A 22,395-nucleotide genomic window follows, 5' to 3' on the forward strand; every position below is an offset into this window, starting at 1 on the left:
ACACAGTGACCTCAATTATATTTGGGGTCGATATATCTGAGAATACATGCGGTATGGCATACCAATATGTGCTTCACAGATTGGTATGCCATAGGCCATACCGCGCTTTATTCTCATATATTTCGACCGGAGTTCCCGAAATATAACCGAAATTATACTTGCAGACTGGAACAGCCCTTGTTTAATTCGAATTTCTTTATCTGGAGCACTACTGTTTTGACGCATTTTAAAAAATGATATAAACTCGGTTTGATTTTGGCGGCAAAAAGTGAAGCCGTTTGGATATATCACGCCGTCATCCACGTCAGCCTGTTCAAAATGCGCATTTACCAAATTACAAGCTGTTCAGTCAACTTAGAAGGGAAATTCGAATTAATCACTTAATGATTGTGCGGTTGATTGGTATAGTTTAAAAAAAATGGAGTTTACGGCACGGGCTGAATAATACGACACGCCTACAGGTTTAAACCAAGGCGGCTTTAACGTAAATTTTGTAACATCGATCAGCAGTGAAATTCCTTTTAAAAGGCTGATTCGAAACTATATAGTTCTAACTTCTAACACTCGTTTTAATATATGGAAACTAAGTTTATTTAAATGGAAAATGTTTGAATGAAGATAGTTACACGTAGCTTTATTTTATCCATAGGCGGATAATTTACAGCGATACAAATATGCGGGAAGTTGTACTGCTGCTAAGAGTCCTGCCCTTAAAGGTCCACACAGACGGAACGCGATTTGGCAACGCGGCGCGATTTTTCAATGCCTCTCTTGTTTTCTTGTTTTTTCAATGTGTTTCAATGTTTCTAACTTTCCAAAAGCAAATAAATCTTAACCTATTATAATATCTTGTAGATTGCTTAACGATGATGCATTTTGATCGCTCTGGCGTCCATAGATTTCAAATTTGCTTCCAGAATTCAATTTATATGCTTCAGAAAACTAAAAATCGGTTTGTGCTATCATATGATCTGTGTAGACCTTTAATGCTCATACACCCTGCATAGACGCGATTCGAATTCTTTATTTTCAGAAGCAAAGAAATTCAATTCCGAAAGATAATTTTGAGAGATATAGGAAACAGAAAATTCAAAATGTACTGTCATTTAGCAATCACCAAGAATATCACAACATTGTCAAAATTAGCAAATTATGAAAACTGAAAAATTCGTGATATTCCTGATTTCGCGTCGCGTTGGCAAATCGCGTCCGGTGTTTGTCAGCCTTAAGGCTGCTTTCCACTTATGCGTTTTTCATACGCACGTACACGCACGTAAAAGTGTAAATCCTTATATATGTTATCTTTGAAAGAACGAAGTAAATAAATCGAAAGAACTTAGTTTTCCGCATATTTTAGTATGCACTTGTAGACCTGGATGTTAAATAATAAAAATTTGGAAGCATTTCAAATTTCCCGTGCGTGTACGTGCGTATAAAAAACGCATAAGTGGAAAGCAGCCCTTAAGGCCGTTCTCCACTTCAACCATATCGTAGCGAAACGTAGCGTATTTCATTGTTTTAAAGTCATTAGTTTTGCTCGAATACTTCGGAAACAAAAAAATACGCTACGTTACGTTACGATTGAAGTTAAAAACAGGCCTTAAAGGTCGACACAGACCAGACGCGATGCGGCAAAGCGACGCGGATTTCCAGTTTTCAGAAGCATATAAATTGAATTCTGGAAGCAAACTTTAGGATCCATGGACGCCAAAGCAGTAAAATGTATTATTGTTGAGTAATCTACAAGAATATTATGATAGGGTAAAATGTATTTGCTTTCAGAAAATAACAAACGTTAAAAATCGCGCCGCTTCAAAGTTTTTTATTTTCTAAAAGCAAATAAATTTTAACCTATCATAATATTTGCCTCCAGAATATAACTTTTAGCTATGCTTCTGAAAAATGAAAATTCGCGTAACCGCATCGCTTCCGGTCTCCATGTGCGCCTTTACATATATAGCGAATCATGGCGGAAATGAAATAACGAGTTGAATAAAAGCTATACGATCCTCAAAAGACCCTGAGAACGAGGTTGTACGATCCTCTCCAAATATAAAAAGTATTACATACTAAATATTATTTTCTGACGTAGGATGATTCTCCTGAGTACAGAATCACAAGGGACTGTTGAGGAGTCAGATTAAATTTAAAGTCAAATGCATGGAGAATGCAACTCTAATATAACTCAACTAGTTTTTTGTTATAAATCTATATCTAACCATCAGTATTTTCCAACATTGCAAAGATGCATGTACCACGTAGAAATGCGTGGATTACCTATAAGACATACAAATACATAATCAAAGTGCGTAATATTCTGCGTCCAGGCCCATAGCGAATATAGGGATTGTAACATAGGGATTAATTGTAACATAGGGATTGTAACATAAAGATTCTAAGTGAATTTAACATAGGGATTAATTGTAACATAGGGATTGTAACATAGGGATTTTTTGTAATTTTGACAGATTTTTCGGCAAATTTGAACTAATTAATTTTAAGTGAAAGCTTGTAAAGGTAATTCGTAGAACGATCGATGAACTTATATCTTCAGCCATGCAGCTAAAATTGTCTCTGGAAAACCAAGTAAAAAAATAATAATTTATGTATTAGATTTCCACTTTACAAACTTGAAGGATGTAATATGGTTGATCGAACGTCACCAACTTATTGTATATATAACCACTCAGTTAAATGTAATTTAATTAAGCACAACAGACAACTACAAACTCGAACATAACACTAAAACATGCATTGACATTAAAGCCTTAACCTAAAAGTCAAAACCTTGAGCGAAAAAATTCTGAAAAAGTACTTTTTTCTCGCAGTATGTTTGCCGGTATATACATATATTGTATGCTAAGGTTGAATACTCTCCTTGCCTTAGTCTCAGCTCAAAAACTCAAACCTTAGTCGCCTTGGATACGGCTTTAATGGATATTAAACCAAATAAGTGATTTTGCGCTTACACCCTCCTGCTTTAACCACTTCGCAGTTTAATGGGCCTGGACACGCCGTACCTCGTCTATACAACCCAACTGCATGATCACTAGCAGCAACCGCATGACCACAGTCGATCAGATCTATGATTCATGCAGTTGATCTGATAGATCAAGTCAAGCATGTACCAACCCAGAGCTGTTGTATCAGTGTATCTTGGATTATGTAGTTGGGATGTGCTTCTCCTACCTCAACTACCACCTACCAGTATAGTGGATAAATAGAACAACAGTGAAGAAAACAACAGAAAAAATGAGACATGATAACAGCAAAACTAACCACCAACCAATACCATGCGAGAACCCTATAAATAATGAAGCGAAAATTAACCTTTGAGATGCATCCAGTTCAGATATGGTCGACGTGGTCGTTTAAGGCCGTTTTCCACTTCAACCGTATCGTAGCGAAACGTAGCTTATTATATGTGTATAGAGATTTATGCACAGCAGAATGATGAAATAAAAATCGTATTTCACTGTGTAAATAAATTTCATGCAATTTGATTGGACGTACGATGTTTTTCACGTGTGAAAAAATGCCATACACGGCTTTTGATTGGACGTACGATATTCTTCACACGTGAAAAATTGTCGCATGTCATTTTGGCGGCAATTTGTTTACATTTTCTTTCAAGATGGCGTCGAAATATAGGAGTGAGATTCAAAACATAATGCTCATATTCAAGATATTTTTACATTCAGCACATCTCAAATCTTTCGGAAAGAATGTCTAACTTCTATTGAACAAAATTACAAAGAAACTGAACGGTAATAAATATGTTTTCATGCATAAAGTTTCGATTTTGTTGTTCGCTGTGTTTTTGTATATTAAAAGCGTGTCGTTGTCAAATTGATCTCTATACACATTTAATAAACAAATTACTTCATGGTTGGCTCGTTTGTACGATTTTTATTATGCACTCGTTGCGAAGGATCGCAAACTCACTCGTTCGCTGCGCTCACTCGTTCGTATTGCGATCCTTCACAACTCGTGCATAAAAATCGTACGCACTCGCCAACCATGAAGTAATCTCTATGTATCTCATTGTTTTAAAGTCATTAGTTCCGGTCGAATACTTCGGAAAAAAAGAAATACGCTACGTTACGTTACGATTGGAATGGAAAACAGGCCTTATTATCGGCAACGTCATCTCACACCTGGTAGCACTCAGTTTCACTACTATTTTCAAACATTACGTAATTACCTAAAAAATGGTTCAGAGTTTATCAGCAACATAATCATTTGACAAGCAAGTTACTGCAAGTAATTAAGTTATACCTATGACTATTGTTGTTGATTCATTCGTTTTTGCTTGTTTTGCTTCTGTTGTACGTCGATGTACTTTCGTTGTAGGTTGATTTACTTTCGTTGTAGGTCGATTTACTTTCGTTGTGGGTTGATTTACTTTCGTTGTAGCTCGATTTACTTTCGTTGTAGGTTGATTTACTTTCGTTGTAGGTTGATTTACTTTCGTTGGAGTTTGATGTACTTTCGTTGTAGGTTGATTTACTTTCGTTGTAGGTTGATGTACTTTTGTTGTAGGTTGATTTACTTTCGTTGCAGGTTGATGTACTTTCGTTGTAGGTTGATTTACTTTCGTTGTAGATTGATTCATTTTCATGGTTTCTATAGTAGGTTCAGTGCGTGAAGAAATTGACGTTATAATACCTGCGAGATAAAACCAAGTTCTTTTAGGTTGGGAAAAATACCATTTAGCCGGGTTAAGACACTCGTATCAACACTAGGTTAAAGTTTAACCGTTATTGCCATATCCTGCTAACGTATATCCTTTAGCTGGATGCAACGTCGAAAAATTTTTTTTTAGTAAAATCTGTATTTTAAACCGTATATTTTCACCCCATTCAGAAAGAAATAAAGAAAACAAGGGTTCGTTAAATGTCTGAATGTTGATTAGGCGGTTTTATTATAAGGCAAGCGTCAAATGGAGCTCAGTGATTGGCTGAGAAGAAGTTTTAGCGGTCCATTACGGGAAAGCAATGGACTGGCACTTTCCCGTAATAGACCGGCGTTACCGATCCAATTCAACATGAAAAACAGAGAAATTCTGAGTTAAAAATAAACAAATAAATGCTCAAGAAAAAATTTAATTGCTTTTGTAGAGATTAGGTAAACTAAATAATTCAATATTTTGTTTTTGTTTTCATCAAATGTAAAGTAAATGAAAGCGATGCGAAATTGCTTAGAAAATATTGAAACGAGAACTGCATGTTGACTACCGCTATCAATGCAACGACGACGATTTAAATTTTTCACCCTTTGTATATGAATAACACCAGGTGCATGATAACTCAGTTTTGTTTGAAAATTTTGAATCTCTAGGAATCTCGCCAGTAATCAAGGTCGTCGTTAGAAGCTTAATTGGGGATAAGAGATAATACACATATATTCATGTTCCAATTAGCCATTTCCCAATCGAGCAGCGTACTGGGTCTATTCGCGAACCGCAAAGCATCTATGGACTGTTTGGAGGGACAAATGTAATCATTTGTAATTATTTATCCCTCAAAACAGGCCATAGATGCTTTGCGGTTCGCGACTATACCCAGTACCCTGCTCGATTAGGAAATGGCTAATAAGCGTAGAAAGTTGCTATCAATTAAAAGAAGTCAGTTTGCAGAGTCGGGTATATAGGACAAATATATGAACAGTCCCCAATTAAGTAGGCTGTGTCTACCAATTAAGCTTCTAGCAGTAATTCCAGATTTCCAGCAAATTGGAATTTATTTACTGAAGAGCTCCTAATTCCTAATTTTGATTACCTTTGATAACGACAACCACTTTTAGAATTTGTATAGGATATCCATAGTGTGGTTGAAGTCTCTCTTTTTTGTACAATAGAGCAAAAAATGTGCCATTGGAAGTTAGTGTAGCGTTATATACCGTAAATGTCAACCTGCCACTATTTCCGAATGAGCCAGTAACATGGATATCCATGGTACGATCATATATTTCGTAGAACCATTCATAAAACTCAACAAGTTCAACTTTATCTTTATATGCATTAGGATAAATTGAAAAATACCAATACACACTTTCGATTTCGTCAAGTGGTGTGCATGTATATGAAATGTTGATCGTAAAGTTTGATCCGACTTGAACACTTATATCATAGTCGTCTTTTGGGCTTGTAATGTTGCAAGCCTGACCTAGAAATGAACAGTTGATTGATATCAAGTTGAAAAAAGATGCACCTGCAGGGGTGCATGTATAGCCAGAATGTCAATGGGGCTCTCTGATATACTTCAACAGCAGGGTGAATTAGAAGGAAATTCAAACTTTGCTCTGAACAGTTTTAAAAATTTAACATAACTTTTTGAATTATAACAAGGGGCAAAGCCCCTGCACTTTTAGGCCCCTTCAATCTTAACAGGGGCTCTGTGAGCTTCTATTCAACACAGTGGCGGATTCAGGGGAAGTCAGAATAAGTCACAGGGCCTAATAATGAGTCACAGGGCCTAATTTCCAATAAAAAAAACTAGCGTAATAACAGCGCTATTGGTTCTTTCTATAGAATATTTTTACATAAAAATCTACCAATATGATTTCGAGTTGAAGCTGTGGTCATTTATTCTGATTTACCCTGATTTGACAACTGATTCAACATGCCTCTAACTATAATAGACGTCTAATGTTTTCCACTCTCGTAAAGTCTGTTTGCCATTAAATTAGCGAGTTTAAGATGCACCAAATCTCCGACGCGGAGGTGACATGAAAACTGCTACTATAGTGTTAGGAAACCAGTATTAATTTGTTTCACAGTACGGCTCTGACTTTGTTTATCAAAAAGAGTCTATAATTTTCATCGCTGATGGGAAACTGTGGAAATTCATTGGAGCAGAAGCAGTATTACTTCACGTCCGCGTCATAGATTTGGTGCATCTTAAACTCACTATTGTAGTATTAGTTTTATTACCCCGCGCGGCCTTTGAAATTCTGCTTATGCGACCGTGATTAATTAGGGTTGTTTCAGTATGTCACAAGTACAAATGTCTTTTAACTTACTTATAATCAACTCTTACAATAAAGAAAGGGCTGTTTAGCCTCTACGACTACGTCCCCCGGCTCATTTCCACACTCGTACTTGCTGAAGCATCGCTGAATTTTTTGACAGCCGTGATCGAACCACACTAAATCGAATTTAAGATATTTACATGCAGGAAAGGAAATATGCACGTTACCGTATACTTCACTGATAGCCGAAAGAAAGATTACCAATTGTCTGACATGTCTTGATAGGAAAATCGACGTCATGTCTGAATTCGCAAAAACGGAATAGAAACATGGAATGAATAAATCGTAAAAATATATAACACTTTCAGTTTTTTTTAGCTTTTCAGTGTGGGGAACAATTAACGCACGCAAGTACAGTATCTTGCTAAATCTCACCTTAAGATGAAGTTCCTGTCAGTCCTTCGATTAAGCTGCTAAATCTAAGAATTTTAAATCTTGATTGAAATACAAGCGCTCCTTCAATATTCAACCCTTCGTAACAGGCGTGACTAGCTGCAAAGATTGAAAACCATATAGTAATTCATGTTCGTCGACAACATCTGTTAATTACACTGTTACAAATTCGACTCCAGTTTTCACTTAACAAAACGTTACACTTTCCAAACCCCTTCGACAATAATGCAATCACCCCAACGCGATAAGATATTCATTCATCAGACATTGATCGAAGGATTTGTCACTTTTATAAACAGTTCTGTCCAGGATTAACCGACTGCCTCAAATGCATCTGGTTGATTCAGCCTGTTAAACCATATATATGTTTGTTTATATTATTTCCAAAATTCAAACTGCCCAATCAAAAAAAATCATTTGTACCATGTGACGAGGATATTTTTCGCGGTATCATATCCCAGTTCCCTATTTACTGTATGTTTGGCTATTCTTGTGTACTGTATTTACTGTATGTTTGGCTATTGTACAGGACTACAAGCTCACAATACTTTTTCGGTATAATATATCATTTATAGACCTGGAGTGAGGGGCCGGGGATTCGGCGAAATATATCCCTAAGTGTTGATATTTTCTGAGGCCTGAGGGCTTTGCCCATAGCAGACCTGTCAACCTAAAAAAAGTAATACAGGGAGAATATGCTGCTGACCACTTTAAAAACCTGGAGATCTCCTAAAAATCAGGGAGATTTTCTCAACACTGGAAAAGCAAAATTTCTAGATATATCTGTTGCTGCAGCCAAGAAAGTTTTGCTCAAACTCATAATAATATCTCAATACATATATTGTTAACTTTCGACACTATGTACAATAAAAAGGTAAAAAGATAAAAAGGCGATTAAAAGTACTAGTTTCGTCCTCCGGACCTTTTCAACAAATCGCCATATACCGCGTGAAAACGCTCAGGTTGATGCAAGTTGATATAAACAGGATGGAGCAATGTTGTGCTGCCCACATTGTTCAGAGTTGTTATTAATATTGAACAATATTGTTACACCCGATTCAGTTTCAACAATATTGTTCATTATCATTCACTTTATAGTATTCTCAATTTTGATTGGTTAATTTACCTGCAGTTAACTGCGTGCAAATAATACTCAGCTGCAAATAATACTCTGAGCATGCGCATTAATGTCAATTTTATAAACAATGGCGACTCGCTTTGGCGAACTGTTCGATAAAACGAACTCAAAATTGAAAATTGTGTGGTGAATGAATTGAAAATTAAGTGGTGAATGATAAAACAATTATTGAACTCGGTTCTCGCAAAATATCGTGATTTGTCGGTGGCTCGCAGATCAATTATTTGCCTCTGCCTTCGGCATCGGCAAATAATTGATCTGCTCGCCACCGACAAATCACGATATTTTGCTCGACCTCGTCCAATAATTGATAAATGTTGATAACAACTCTGAACAATGTGGGCAGCACAACGTTGCTCCATCCTGTTTATTATCAACTTGCATCAACCTGAGCGTTTTTAGGCGTGTCAGGGCGCATATAAGATATATATCTTATATGCGCCCTGGGCGTGTAAACAAATGTTAAAAACTTAAAAAACTTCATGTAATACAAATATATTATCCATCTACTGTTGAAACTTCATGTAATAACATGATCAATCTACTGTCACGATAGCACGGGGAATTTTCACATAATTCCATTCATTCTTTGTGTTCATTAGTTCACTTTGCTTTACTCTGTTGATGTTTACTGCTTCTGTAACCTGTCTTAACATTGCATCGTCACGGAAAATGCCAGTAACATTCATTATAAAGAGTGGTATATCGCCTCCATGCTTCTCATTTGCATGTCTCCCGGCACATGACAGACTGTTCTTCACGACGATTCAAGGAGTGTAAATGCTCTTTGCCACGACTATATGCACTTCTTGACGTTTCTCTCACATATATGTGTTTGCATTCCTGGCAAACAAGTTCGTACGTGACTCCAGTGGCACCACATTCTCCTTTCCTATTACTTTGGCAAGCCAAACACTCTCTTCTTTGACATCGTTTCTCCCGGAAAGGGTTAGATCGTTGTAGTCGTTGTTTAAGTGTTACTCCAGATTGTTCTACTATCTTGATGTTAAGTCCCACACATTTAACTTCTTCTTCATATCGTTGTTTAAGGGCAGATCTTGGTGTTGCTGGTATAAAAATAACACTGTCATATCCTCCCTTCTTATACCAGGTGTCTCGTTTCTTACGTTTTTCTTCGGCTCGATCAACCTGTCGCCACTCTCTAGTCCTATACATGGGCCTCTTTTCACAGCTGTCTAACTTCTTGATGTTATCATATGCCTTTAAAGCTGACTTTACTACCTCCATTCTAGATTTCGCATCATAACCAGAAAACTGTAGACGTATCATCATATTGTTCACATGATCAACAACCACTTCCTATGGTAACCGCGTACTACAGTTCAGTAGAATTCTCAATACTTCTTGTGTAAGTATTGTTCTCTTACTACTCCATGGTAGGGCTGATTTCGCATTAACAACGGACTTGGACGCTACATCTTTGGCGTAAAATTCATGTAATATAACTTTTTCAGTCTGTTGTCCTTCATTCCCTTCTCTCTCCTCAATCCAAACTTTTAAGTCAAGTATGGGAAGTTTGTGGTCATTATGGCGTGATGGGCAATCAATTTCCATCTCAATAGATGGGTGAATGCTGTTGGCAATAGATTTGAATAAACGCATCGCTCTTTCATCCGCCTCTATGGACCGATCTGCTTCGGCAGCAACTTGATCTTTAACCAGTTTATCACCATTAAACCTCAATCCCAACTGGGGCACACCCATTATAGAGTTTACATCTGCCCTTAAACAACGATATGAAGAAGAAGTTAAACGTGTTGGACTAAACATCAAGATAGTAGAACAATCTGGAGTAACACTTAAACAACGACTACTACGATCTAACCCTTTCCGGGAGAAGCGATGTCGAAGACGAGAGTCTTCTGCGATTTATTAACAGCCGATAGGAAAATGAGACGTATTTTGTTTACAGATTTCAGTTTAAACAAACGACTACGAAACTTTTATATAGCTTGTATGACTGGTATGCAAATACCCTCTGGGCTGGGGATTTAGACTAAGGTCAGGTAAAGAAAACTTTCGTGGTGGAACCCTTAGCTCAATTCATTCTTTGACAACGTGTCGCGATTTTTGCGAATCTGCAAATCGAATATCATCCCTACGAGGGTGTCTCTTTTAGCCATGCATGCGGACCAAATAAATCAGGATGCACCCCGTCAAACGTCAAGTATTTCGATTACTTTTATCATCAAGCTCTCAAACTCTGAGAAATCTAATTAAAGGATAAAATCCTATTTGCAAGAGCTATACTTTACATACTATCCTTAATACTGAACATTCGTTTGAAAACTTGTCTGAACGACCGTTGTTGGTATGCATACAAATATGGATTGACTGCACAACTTAAATAACCGATCGTAAGGAGGAAATACTGTGCTGACGAGCTTAAATGACCAGACAAATCGGGATGCAACTCGTCAAGTATTTTTTTATTTACCACATGAGGCCATTTTTATCATCCAGCTTCTAAAAACTGCTAAATCTACTTGAGGATAAAATTATTTAGTCTGTACTATAGTATTAAAATCACAGTTACAAGTCTGTACCTTATATAGAGCCTACTTTCCTTTAATACCGAACATTCGTTTGAAAACTTGTCTGAACGACCGTTGTTGGTATGCATACAAATACGGATTGACTGCACAACTTAAATAACCGATCGCAAGGAGGAAGTACTGTGCTGACGAGCTTAATAACTTGTGCTCGCAGCCATCACACAGATTATACACCAGGCCAACCGCGCTGAAGGGATACCAACATAAGAGTTGAACCAACACGATCACTGAAAAATGTCTGGCGACTTTAGTTTGGTACTTTTGCTTCATTCTGAAATCATCTTGCCCCATTCTCTTCACTCTTTCATTCCTTCTGTCATCTTCATCATTTTTTCTCTTTTTATCACATTTCGCTCCATTTCTATTTGTAGTCCATACTTTTAAATAATTTTCTTCATCATTTTTTCCAATTTTACGTTTCATCTTTTCATGCCATTTTCTTTCTTTCTCTTTTCCTCTGTTGTTCTCGTTTAGCAAATTTTCTTCTTCGTTATTCTGGTTAGATCTGTCCTTGTCACATCCCTTTATAATTTTTTCATCTGCATTTCCAAATTGACCAACTTTGGCTCCGTTGTTTTCCTTCTTGTATTTGTGGCTAATTCGGTTTCGTTCTGTTGCTTTTCCTGTCCGATTTCTCTCGTGAGCGTTTTTATAGAAATCTCGTTGGTTTTGTGCAGTTTTGCTGTCGCCGTATCTTTTGTTTTCTTCTATTCCCGTATTGATTACATCTTTTGTTTCTCCATTGTTCGTTTCCGGTAATCTTCTTCATTTATTCCAGTTTCAGTCATATCATTCTTACAATTTCTGTCCTTATAAAATTCCACTTTAATTTCCGGTATTTCTTTAGCCTTTGAGACCCGGACATTTTGGATAATATTTTTTTCACTTTTATTTATTTCACTTCTATTTTGTCCAATCCATTTCATTTTAAAGTCATCAAAAACATGTCTCCTGTTGGTATAATAATATACATTCTCACGTGTAGCGTTGCCATGACGACCGACGAAGAATGAACGCAATAATGGTGACAGCTGCTGAATAGCTTGGCGACATGTCAAAGTAGCAGAAGTACACATCCGGGCAATTGGGGGAAGATCACGTGACAATGTCTCATTTAGAGGAGGTCCAGTTATAACTGGTAGCAAAGCCATGAAGACACTCAATCCCCATACACCAGTGATTAAGCACACTGCTTTGGTGCGGGTTAAAGTCATTCCAGCGCGATACTTTAAAGGATTTGATATGGCTTGATAACGGTCAATACTTACGACACACAAAGTTAATATGGATGTTGGTACTGATACAGTATAAGCATTGGTCCAAATTTTGCACATCGCTATTCCATGTGTCCAACTACTAATTCCATTAATCTTTATGTCCACGTCAAATGGTATCACTAAGCTGGCTGTGATAATATCCGACAGCGTTAAATTCATCAGGAAATAGTTGTTCACCATTCTTAGTTTCGGTGTGGTGAGAAACGCGTACAATATCATGATATTACCCGTTAAGGAGATGACTATTATCAGGATCATAACGACCCCGGTGAATATGTCGAAAGATGACGGGGGTTGAAATTGAAAATTGTGAAAGGAATCGTTACAGCTGATTTCGAACGTCGTTGTATTGTTTGAAGACGTCGTGGGATATTCATACATCTAAAAAGAAAGAGAGAAATTATCTGTGATTGAAAGTCCTTACACCTAATTCAATGGATAAATGCTTTCAATGTTTTCAATGTTTTCAAAGTTATGTATATATATCACGAGGTGTGAATGTACCTATGATATACCAAATATTATACTAAAAAACAAATGTATTCCGATATGCATATTTATATATTCATTGTAGAAATATAAGAGTTAAATCTGCCTAAATAAACCTTCAGCACCTTGTGAATACCATCATTCAGCAAATAGCTTTGTCAAACAAAGTCCGGGTTATTGTGTGTTTTTGGCGCTGGATATAAATCCAGGGGCGTGGATTAGACGAGTGTGTAAAAAATTCTACTGATGGGACCAAGAAGATCGGTCCGGAAATCCATCTTGAAACTAAATATGTCAGTCCGGCTTGGATCCAAACAACATTACTTTATATCGAGCCTATAATGCGCTAACGGGACTCCGAGTGTAGTACATTTCCGCACCTAATACGAAAGTGTACGAAATTTGCCAACGCTTGGCTATTCTTCCATAATAGTAGGCAAAATTTCGCAGCCGAATTTAATTCAAGTATCCTCCTTCCGGAAATTTCCAAGCTATCGCCACAACTTCCAGTCTATGGGGACAACTTGCAAACTAGCTCATCGTTGCTATCGTTGCTATCTTTCACAGGTCCACGTGTACGCGTTGCGTACCAATGTTTGATAATTTCTTGGCAAAGAATCAAAGTCACTAATAACGCAGTCATCGGCTCTACATACGCTTCCCCAATATATGAGAACTTTTGACGCCTTCCGTTTACTTACGACCAGAAACAACCGGCGATAAGTTTTGCTGAATGATGTCAGCTAGCCAGCAACAATTATAATTAATAAATTATCTATTCACAATATCATTTCCTACGTGACCCGCGTCCTGTCCTATCACTACGAAGAAAAAAAAACATTTAGCTGGTAAAGTTAATCAATGGAAAATTTCTTCCCAAATTTATTTTGTCACTTTTATGTCGCCCTTTCAAATCCTGTTTTTTATAATCTGTTAGGTAATGTGTTAGGTTATTCGGCAGTTTAGGAATTGATCATCGTAGACATGTTTACATAATGTGTAATATGTTCGAATGAAAACGAAAAAACATTTATTCCTGCTTTTATTTACGATAGTCACAACTGTTCATTTGTAGCTGTGCTTTCATTTCAGCAAGTAAAGCACTACACTTTTTTTTGAATTTTCTAAGACAACACCGAAACAACAATAGTTTAAAACTCACCGTTGATCACAGTCAATAAAAAACATCTGTGACCTGCCAAGTGAAAATTATGGACTTCATAAATGAAAATAATTTTTGTATAAAGTAAAGAACATACAAGAAAACTTGTAGAACAACATACGTACTCTTTAAATTTTAACGATATACCATCATTATGATAGAAAAACGATCGTTTCTTCTGCCAATATGTATATATATACGACAAGCTGCTAAATTTGTTGCCAAGTGACAACTGGTCAAGTCATGAATGTTTTACGCGCGTCTTCTTATCTATATATATGTAAATCGCCTATTAACTAACAATGGGAGGCGGCCTAAAGGGAAGATAAAGATTCAGGAGAAAGAAAAAAAAGGAAGAGAAGACATTGCATTCAGTTGTGAGCAAACTGAATTTTTTTTTCCTAGTGATTAGCACTGAAATACGATTGTCATTGGTAATCATACCAATTCATGGATCGCCTAAGTTTTTGCCAGTAATTTTTTATCTTGCTATGTCTCTTATCTTGCTATGCTTACCTTGCTATACGTAGGGCTGGATCATGCTTTTTCATACGCATGTATACGCGTTTTTCATACCGCGCACGTATACGCACGCAAACTGATGTGTTAGTATGCATTTGTTCAGCTAGATGTTAGATAATAAAAATTTAGAAGCATTGAAAATTTTCTGTGGGTGTACGTGAGTATATGGACTGCTTTCCACGCGTTTATATGCATAAACACGTAAAAGTCTAAATCCTTTTATTAAGTATATATGTCTTATTTGAAAAAGCTAGGTCAATAAATCAAAAGAACTTAGACCATGGCCAGAAATTGCGGACATGGAATATGCAGATTGCCGTAGCAAATTTGCATATCTGTTCAAATATTATTCGTTTGCAGAACTATAAATTATATTGCGCATTCTTAAATTTCGCAAAATTTAAGAAAATCATTGCATCTTTGCAATTTGCCCCGGTTGTTTCTTGTAATTCGTGTCATATTAAAGATCCTGAACTACCTGAAGTAATATTTTGCTGGTAAAGGTTTATGTCGGCTCTGCAGTTTTATTTTATTTCTACGCTATTACGGTTTTCGTTTTATATGGTATTCAACGTGATAAATGACCAAAACTTTGTTTTGAAAATGCAGGAAGAATACTGATAAAACATTTTGAAATACTGCCTCAAAATATTAAGATTAACTTTCTCTGCAACGAACAATTAAGGCAAATTATAATCGACCACCTAAAGCTGTATTTATAGCATTTAGTACTGTGCACATTACAGTTTACTATAAGCTCACGAAGCTTTATTTTGACACCATATGCAAATTTAGGCGGAAGTAGAATGTTAATTATGTCTGAATTTTCTGGCCATGTTAGAACTTAGACACACGTTAGCAGAATTATCGTAAGAAATGCTTGTATATTGTCATTCAGGAGTAGAATTGCATTGCAAGTTGAAGGGAATCGAAAGTTACATAGTGTAACAGCGCCTCTATACATGTTTGTGTATGTGGCATGTGCGGGTATTTATTGCTATAGCTATAAACATAAAATTAACACATGCATAAAATGTCTTAATTTACTACTTCTGTTCAGTCTCCCGGATGGTCTCTCAGAAATTCATCAACACAGATTAGTTGATCCAAAGATAGTCGTACGTGTTATGGCCTACTATTTCTACATTAAAAAGTCTTTCTGATGCATGTGTTGACGAAGGATGGTTTACATCTTTGCACATAGCTCGTGAAAGTAAAACTTGTTTCATTTAAGGTTGTTCTGAAACTGGAAACGATAAAGTTGTGCCGGTAATTACCGGAAGGGACTATTTTATGCATGCATTGTGTTTGGTATAATAGAGTAGCTTACCTTAATTAACTATGTTCCTATTAAAGATCTTATGCAACTTGTGGCTAGGTGGGAAGTGTTTTTCTAGCAGATTTAGAAAGCTGCGGTCCATACTGGTCCTCACACTTTTACTGAAAAGAGGGTTGAAGCAAATGCCTGCTGCTGCGTGTTTGTAGCTGTGGTGCATGTTTCATGTAGTCTAATTTGTGTCTGTGCGTTTTGGTAAATATGTATACCGTATTTAATCGTTTGAGCGCCGCGGCGCTCTTTAAATTTTTAGGGCTTCAACTGAATGCCGCGGCGCTTAATCGGGGGCGATTTTTATGAATCAGCAAGTCGATTATCGTTCCTACGAGAGTGTTTCCTTTAGCTATTCGGACCAGATAAATCGGGATGCACCCAGTCAAATATTTTTTTATTTACCACATGAGGCCATTTTTATCATCCAGCTTCTAAAAACTGCTAAATCTACTTGAGGATAAAATTATTTTGTCTGTACTATAGTATTAAAATCACAGTTACGAGGGCTGTACCTTATATAGAGCCTACTTTCCTTTAATACCGAACATTCGTTTGAAAACTTGTCTGAACGACCGTTGCTGGTATGCATACAAATACGGATTAACGGCACAACTTAAATAACCGATCGTAAGGAGGAAATACTGTGCTGACGAGCTTAATAACTTGTGCTCGCAGCCATCACACAGATTATACACCAGGCCAACCACGCTGAAGGGATACCAACATAAGAGTTGAACCAACACGATCACTGAAAAATGTCTGGCGACTTTAGTTTGGTACTTTTGCTTTATTCTAAATTCATTTTGCCTCATTCTCTTCATTCCTCCACTCATTCTGCTGTTCGTTGTATTTGAACGAGATCCATTTCTTTTATTTTCATCATTGTTGTTGTTCATCACTATCGTATCTTCATCCTTTTTGCCATTTTTTCTCTTTTTGTCACATTTCCCTTCATTTCCATCGGTAAGCCATCCTTTTGAATAATTTCCTCCGTCATGTCTTCCAATTTTACGTTTTATCTTTTTATGCCATTTCTCTTCTTTCTTTATTCCCTTGGTTTTGTGGTTTAGCATGTTTTCTTCTTCGTTATTCTGGTCAGATCTGTCCTTGTCACATCCCTTTATAATTCTTTCATCTGCATTTCCAAATTGCCCAACGTTGGCTTCGTTATTTTCCCTTTTATCTTTGTGGCTAATTCGGATACGCTCTGTTGGTTTTTCTATCCAATTCCTGCCATCGCCGTCATCACAGATTTCTCGTGTGTTTTGTACAGTTTTGTTGTTTTCGTTGTTTTTGTCTATTCCCTTATTGATTCCATCTTTTGTTTCTCCATTGTTTGTTTCCGGTAATCTTTCTTCATTTATTCCATTTTTTTTCATATTCTTATCACTTCTGTCCTTATGAAATTCCACCTTAATTTCCAGTATTTCCTCAACCTTGGAGGACCGGACATTTTGGATAATATTTCTTCCATTTTTATTTACCTCACTTCTATTTTGTCCCATCCTTTCCATATTGAAGTCATCAGAAACATGTCTCTCGTAAGTAATGATGATATACATTCTAACGTATAGCGCTGCCATAACGACCGATGGAAGAATGAACGCAATAATGGTGACAGCTGCTGAATAGCTTGGTGATATGTCAAAGTAGCAGAAGTACACATCCGGGCAATTGGGGGGAAGATCACGTGACAATGTCTCATTTAGAGGAGGTCCAGTTATAACTGGTAACAAAGCCATGAAGACACTCAATCCCCATACTCCAATGATCAGGCACACCGCTTTGATGGGAGTTAAAGTTACCCCGGCGCGATATCCTAAAGGATTTGATATGGCTTGATAACGGTCAATACTTACGACACACAAAGTTAATATGGATGTTGGTACTGATACAGTATAAGCGTTGGTCCAAACTTTGCACATCGCTATTCCATGTGTCCAACTACTAATTCCGTTAATCTTTATGTCCACATCAAATGGTATCACTAAGCTGGCTGTGATAATATCCGATAGCGTTAAATTCATCAGGAAATAGTTGTTCACCATCCTTAGTTTCGGTGTGGAGAGAAACGCGTACAATATCATGATATTACCCGTTAAGGAGATGACTATTATCAGGATCATAACGACCCCGGTGAATATGTCGAAAGATGACGGGGGTTGAAATTGAAAATGGTGAAAGGAATCGTTACAGCTGATTTCGAACGTCGTTGTATTGTTTGGAGACATAGTGGGATATTCATACATCTAAAATAAAAAAGAGAGAAATTATCTGTGATTGAAAAGCCTTAGACCCGGCAGCTAATTCAGTGAATAAATATGCTTTCAATGTTTTCAAAGCTATGTGTATGTAAACAGGCGTGCGCGTACCTATGATCACCAAATATTATGCCAAAAAACAAATTAGAATGAAAATTAGAATGTCTCATCTTTAATCTTAATTAAGTTTGCCTTTTGCTTTGTAAGAGTATACGTAGGATCAAAGAGATGAGGAATTTCCTCATTCAATAATAGGGCAGGCATAATAAGTGACAACCCAGCATCTCTTCCGCGCTCAGCATTATACTGTAAGTAGGTTTAAAATTTTATTGAATTAGCTTAGCTTTAATAGCCTTAACAAAGTTTAATCTGTGATTAAAATTCCTTACACGCGGCATCCAACTCAGTGGATAAATTTTCACAATGTTCAAAAGCTATCAAGACAAAAAAGACCATTTCGAGTCAATTGAATTCGATATTGAATTCGAAATCAATTTGCGTAGGACGGAGACATTACAGCACCTTTAAGTCCCTACTATTGAAAAAGACACAGAACATTCAGAACTGCCTGGTTAATGTAACGCCTACGGGAACAATTATGTAATTACAGGAATGTAGTAAATTTAATTAAATTAAAGTTCCAATTCAAGGATCAAGATAGTTTGTTATGCGCAGAAGATGTGCACAGAACGAACTTTACAGTTTACATCATCTTTATAGGCTTCACTTTCATTTTCATTTAATTTCTACGCTTATAAGTTTCTTATAAGTTTCTTACATTTCAAACTATCTCTACTATCATGCAATATTTACCATTTACACTAAATATGGATAACAATATTTATATTTACGGCAACTTTCGCATCATGACTTTGGTCATGTCCTTCTTCTCTAGCAAAAAGTTAAATTTTTGTAGTCCTATTAGCATTTTATAAGTTGTGTTAATCCCCACGAGCAGAAATTCGCTATATAGTCATTCTAATTTCAACAATAGGTGATTTCAATAGTTTTGGGTTTTTGGGGACCCCGATATGCACCTTGTAGTTTTGGCTCTGGTTTTAGGCAGTCATCTGTGTAATGAAGTTCCTTTAGTATTTGCAAAATCTAATCTCTAAAATACCTTAGTGGAACTCGAATTTGAGTGGCTCGTGCAAAAGTGCATGACTCTGCGCCCACTACACGGTTGAAAACACGCACAAGTTGTTCCTCTTGATAAAGCAGAACAAAGGGCTGTTTTCCACTGTCGGGTTTTTTGCATACGTATACGTCGTACGCACATAAAAGTTTAAAATAATTTAAATGATACTTAAATAATTTAAACGATTGACCTGCATAGGATCGGATTCTCTTGATAATTTTCATGGTGTGTTTTTTTCTGTAATTATACAACAACTTGTTCTTAATGCGTATACGTGCGTGCTAAAAACACGATAGTGGAAAGCAGCTCTATTAATGTTGCATGTGCTACACCTCAAAGCATGGGTGAATCCATGCATGCCAACAACTTAACAAGTTCTTACAAGATTGTTGACGAACGTACGGTTCGTGGGGTGCAACACACATTGCGCAGGCCTGGATTTATCTCCACCAGGTTAGTCACTCTGCCGTGAAAAATCATCATTCGCTACTACTACAGTAACATTAAGCAAGCCACTGATCGGTCCAGTACTCAGAGCGTAATGGTTAGCATCTGAACCCTCAAAACCCCTCTGACATTGCTAGAAATTTGGTGAATGGTGAAGTACCAAATCGAGACTCGATCTGACTTCAGTATGCCGGTAAACCCTTGTTGACGCTAAAGAACTCTTGTTCACGAGGATGAAGTATTTAATTCCCTAGTTCGATCACAAATAATTATACTGTTACTGGTCTGTATATTATATGACAGCGGCCATATTCATATAGCGTTAAGATTTTGCAGCTGTGGCCTTGCAAGTTATTGCATGTGCAATGTTTTGAACACTGAAATTCTAAAGGACATAAATCACTACAGCCTACAGGACGTCTTAAAAAACACGAAAGCCATTGAAGTCATTCACTGAGTTAAGTGTTCAAATTTGGACGTCCTGTTTTTGAATCTGCCTGTAGAAGATTTGACGTAACTTGGTATAAGCTAATATGCATTTATGCGCACAAACAAATTTACTTGTTTATCAATTATCATGCATAAAAATGTTTATGTGAAACATTTATACTCTTGTAACAGTATCCAAATTCCAACAATCAAATTGTTATGGGTTATTTCAGTGCATTTCGTTTTCTCGTGATGACCTGCGTGTTTTTCTCAATAGCGGAAAAAACAGTGCATGGAAGGCAGATCAAGGCATAGATAGTGATCTATGCATGATATAATGTTCCTGTATATATTCCTGTTCCTAAGCATAAAGCATGCATGCATGATAGCGTTTTCAAAACATGATAACGACAGATAGGGCCTATACGAAGAATAATCCAGTCAACACTCTATATATGTGTGGAAGGCATCATGCATAGAGAAAAGGCAGAAAACAATACCAATACATATAAGCAATTTGAGAAAACTCTCTATTTGAGAAAGCCCACTACTTGGCTCAGTATATTTCTAGTAGGAATTTCCTACACTTTTTGATTGCGGGGGATCTAATAGGATCATGAATGTGATTACCATGCAAACCGTATGGATTATTTCACTGCGCAGATTGCGAGAAATATATGTGTATCAAGGATCAGATTAACATTTGGATTTTTTTAGCACTGCTTCGGGGTAGTTAGTATATAGTAAAAACGCGCATGCAAGTTGTTCGCGCGGTTGTTAAAAACGGGAGAGAACAATGACAATGTTGTCGGCTGCACCGGAGTCACGAACAAGGTTTTCGACAACGTGCAACAACTTTCTGAGGTCTGACAAATACTGCAACTTGCGCAATAACAAGCATGTTTATGGGATAAAACACAAATTTTCCCGCTGACCTGTTTTGAAAGTTTTCATCAACCAGGAAGGCAGGAACAATTCAAGTATGTAGAACGTGCATGAATGTGTTGTAGTCTTTGAAGTCGTTCCCCGCTGAGTCAAATTTTTCACCTCCGGCGTTTCCTAGCCAACCGTACGTCTACATGAGCGTTATCCGGAAAACATTGTTAATCAGTTCAAAACTGTTTCCCCCATGCAATTAGAAAAATAACAAATGTGTTTTTAAACAGAATGTATTGAACTGTATTCTTAATTTGGCACGCGCTTTAGTTCTCGGAAAATTGAGCAACTTCTCATTTCGAGTGTAAGGATAGCGCGATCTTGAACCATTTATAGCATTTTCGAAGTATACAATAACGGACAGTGAAACGGACAGCTGGCTTCATCTGCACGTAAAACTGTATGTTTTACTGTTGTTATCTTAAATGCATGTATTTTTTCAAAGGTTCCGCAGATTGAACGGCAAAATATTGCATGCAAAATCATGCACAGTTCACCGATAAAAAGGTATATTTAAATCTAACTCAAGTCGTTCCGACAGTGAATTTAAAAAATTACGAAAACAATATCATGCTATTGGTATGTAAGTCTTAAAATATGAACAATAACATAAAATGTACATGTTTATTTGTATTTATACTTATATTTATATACCAGCAGTTAGCATGGCATCGCGGTTTTGCGTGTTTATAGATTTTGGCTCGCCGCAAACGAAATATAGTTAATATACAAACAATTATTACGAATTAAGTAATACACAAATCTTACCTTTTCTCTATTTGAAGTGTTAGGGCTCTTTTCGGTTAATATACTTGTTTTTTTATTGAAACAACCATCTAAAACGATCAGTATTTGCTAGGCTTTCCTTGCCCTAGGCTAAGACAACACGCGTGGTATACCGAGCTAGCAACCTTGCTCCGAACTCTTTATTTAAAACTGATTTATAATGTATTTATTGATGCGGGGGTTTTCAACAACAAGTACTTCAAGATGATTATATTCCAAAAATTAATTCCATCTTTCATTAGCGCTGTCTCCATCCATACATCACCACTTGTTAGGATTCAATGTTTACGTCATTCCCTGTGCGATCTATTAATTTATTTATTCGAGACTGGACTCTGTTATTCCGGACTCTGCTCTTCTTATTGGTACTACAATACAGAAACGTTCGGGTGTTAAAATATCTGTGCTCCCCTGGTGCCCCATGGCAAGGAAAGTAAAATGTACTTGAAAATTGGACAGGTAGTGTAATTAACGCTGAA

At 36.8% G+C, this 22,395-nt stretch overlaps 2 protein-coding genes across 3 annotated transcripts; both read right to left on the bottom strand.

The window, feature by feature from the left end:
- Positions 1-1,922: 1,922 nt before the first annotated feature.
- On the bottom strand, positions 1,923-7,754 carry LOC114531741. The gene is made up of 6 exons (XM_028553360.1): positions 7,408-7,754; positions 7,200-7,274; positions 5,781-6,167; positions 4,279-4,668; positions 3,206-3,304; positions 1,923-2,277 (listed from the first exon to the last, which is right to left on the bottom strand). Exons 2-6 carry the CDS (start codon positions 7,270-7,272, stop codon positions 2,222-2,224), a joined length of 1,005 nt encoding a protein of 334 aa, XP_028409161.1. The 5' UTR covers positions 7,273-7,274; positions 7,408-7,754; the 3' UTR covers positions 1,923-2,221.
- An 8,502-nt stretch (positions 7,755-16,256) lies between these two features.
- On the bottom strand, positions 16,257-22,052 carry LOC114531791 (octopamine receptor-like). Of its 2 annotated transcripts, XM_028553409.1 has the most exons (3): positions 21,899-22,052; positions 21,130-21,269; positions 16,257-18,168 (listed from the first exon to the last, which is right to left on the bottom strand). In XM_028553409.1, the coding sequence occupies exon 3, from the start codon at positions 18,166-18,168 to the stop codon at positions 16,444-16,446; it is 1,725 nt and encodes a 574-aa protein (XP_028409210.1). In that variant the 5' UTR covers positions 21,130-21,269; positions 21,899-22,052; the 3' UTR covers positions 16,257-16,443. The 2 variants fall into 2 exon arrangements, with proteins under 2 accessions (XP_028409210.1, XP_028409211.1); XM_028553410.1 differs by lacking the exon at positions 21,130-21,269.
- Between the last annotated feature and the right edge of the window lie 343 nt (positions 22,053-22,395).

Source organism: Dendronephthya gigantea, unplaced genomic scaffold (genome assembly GCF_004324835.1).
Source record: "Dendronephthya gigantea isolate DGI-Jeju-01 unplaced genomic scaffold, DenGig_1.0 000074F, whole genome shotgun sequence".
Lineage (NCBI taxonomy): Eukaryota > Metazoa > Cnidaria > Anthozoa > Malacalcyonacea > Nephtheidae > Dendronephthya > Dendronephthya gigantea.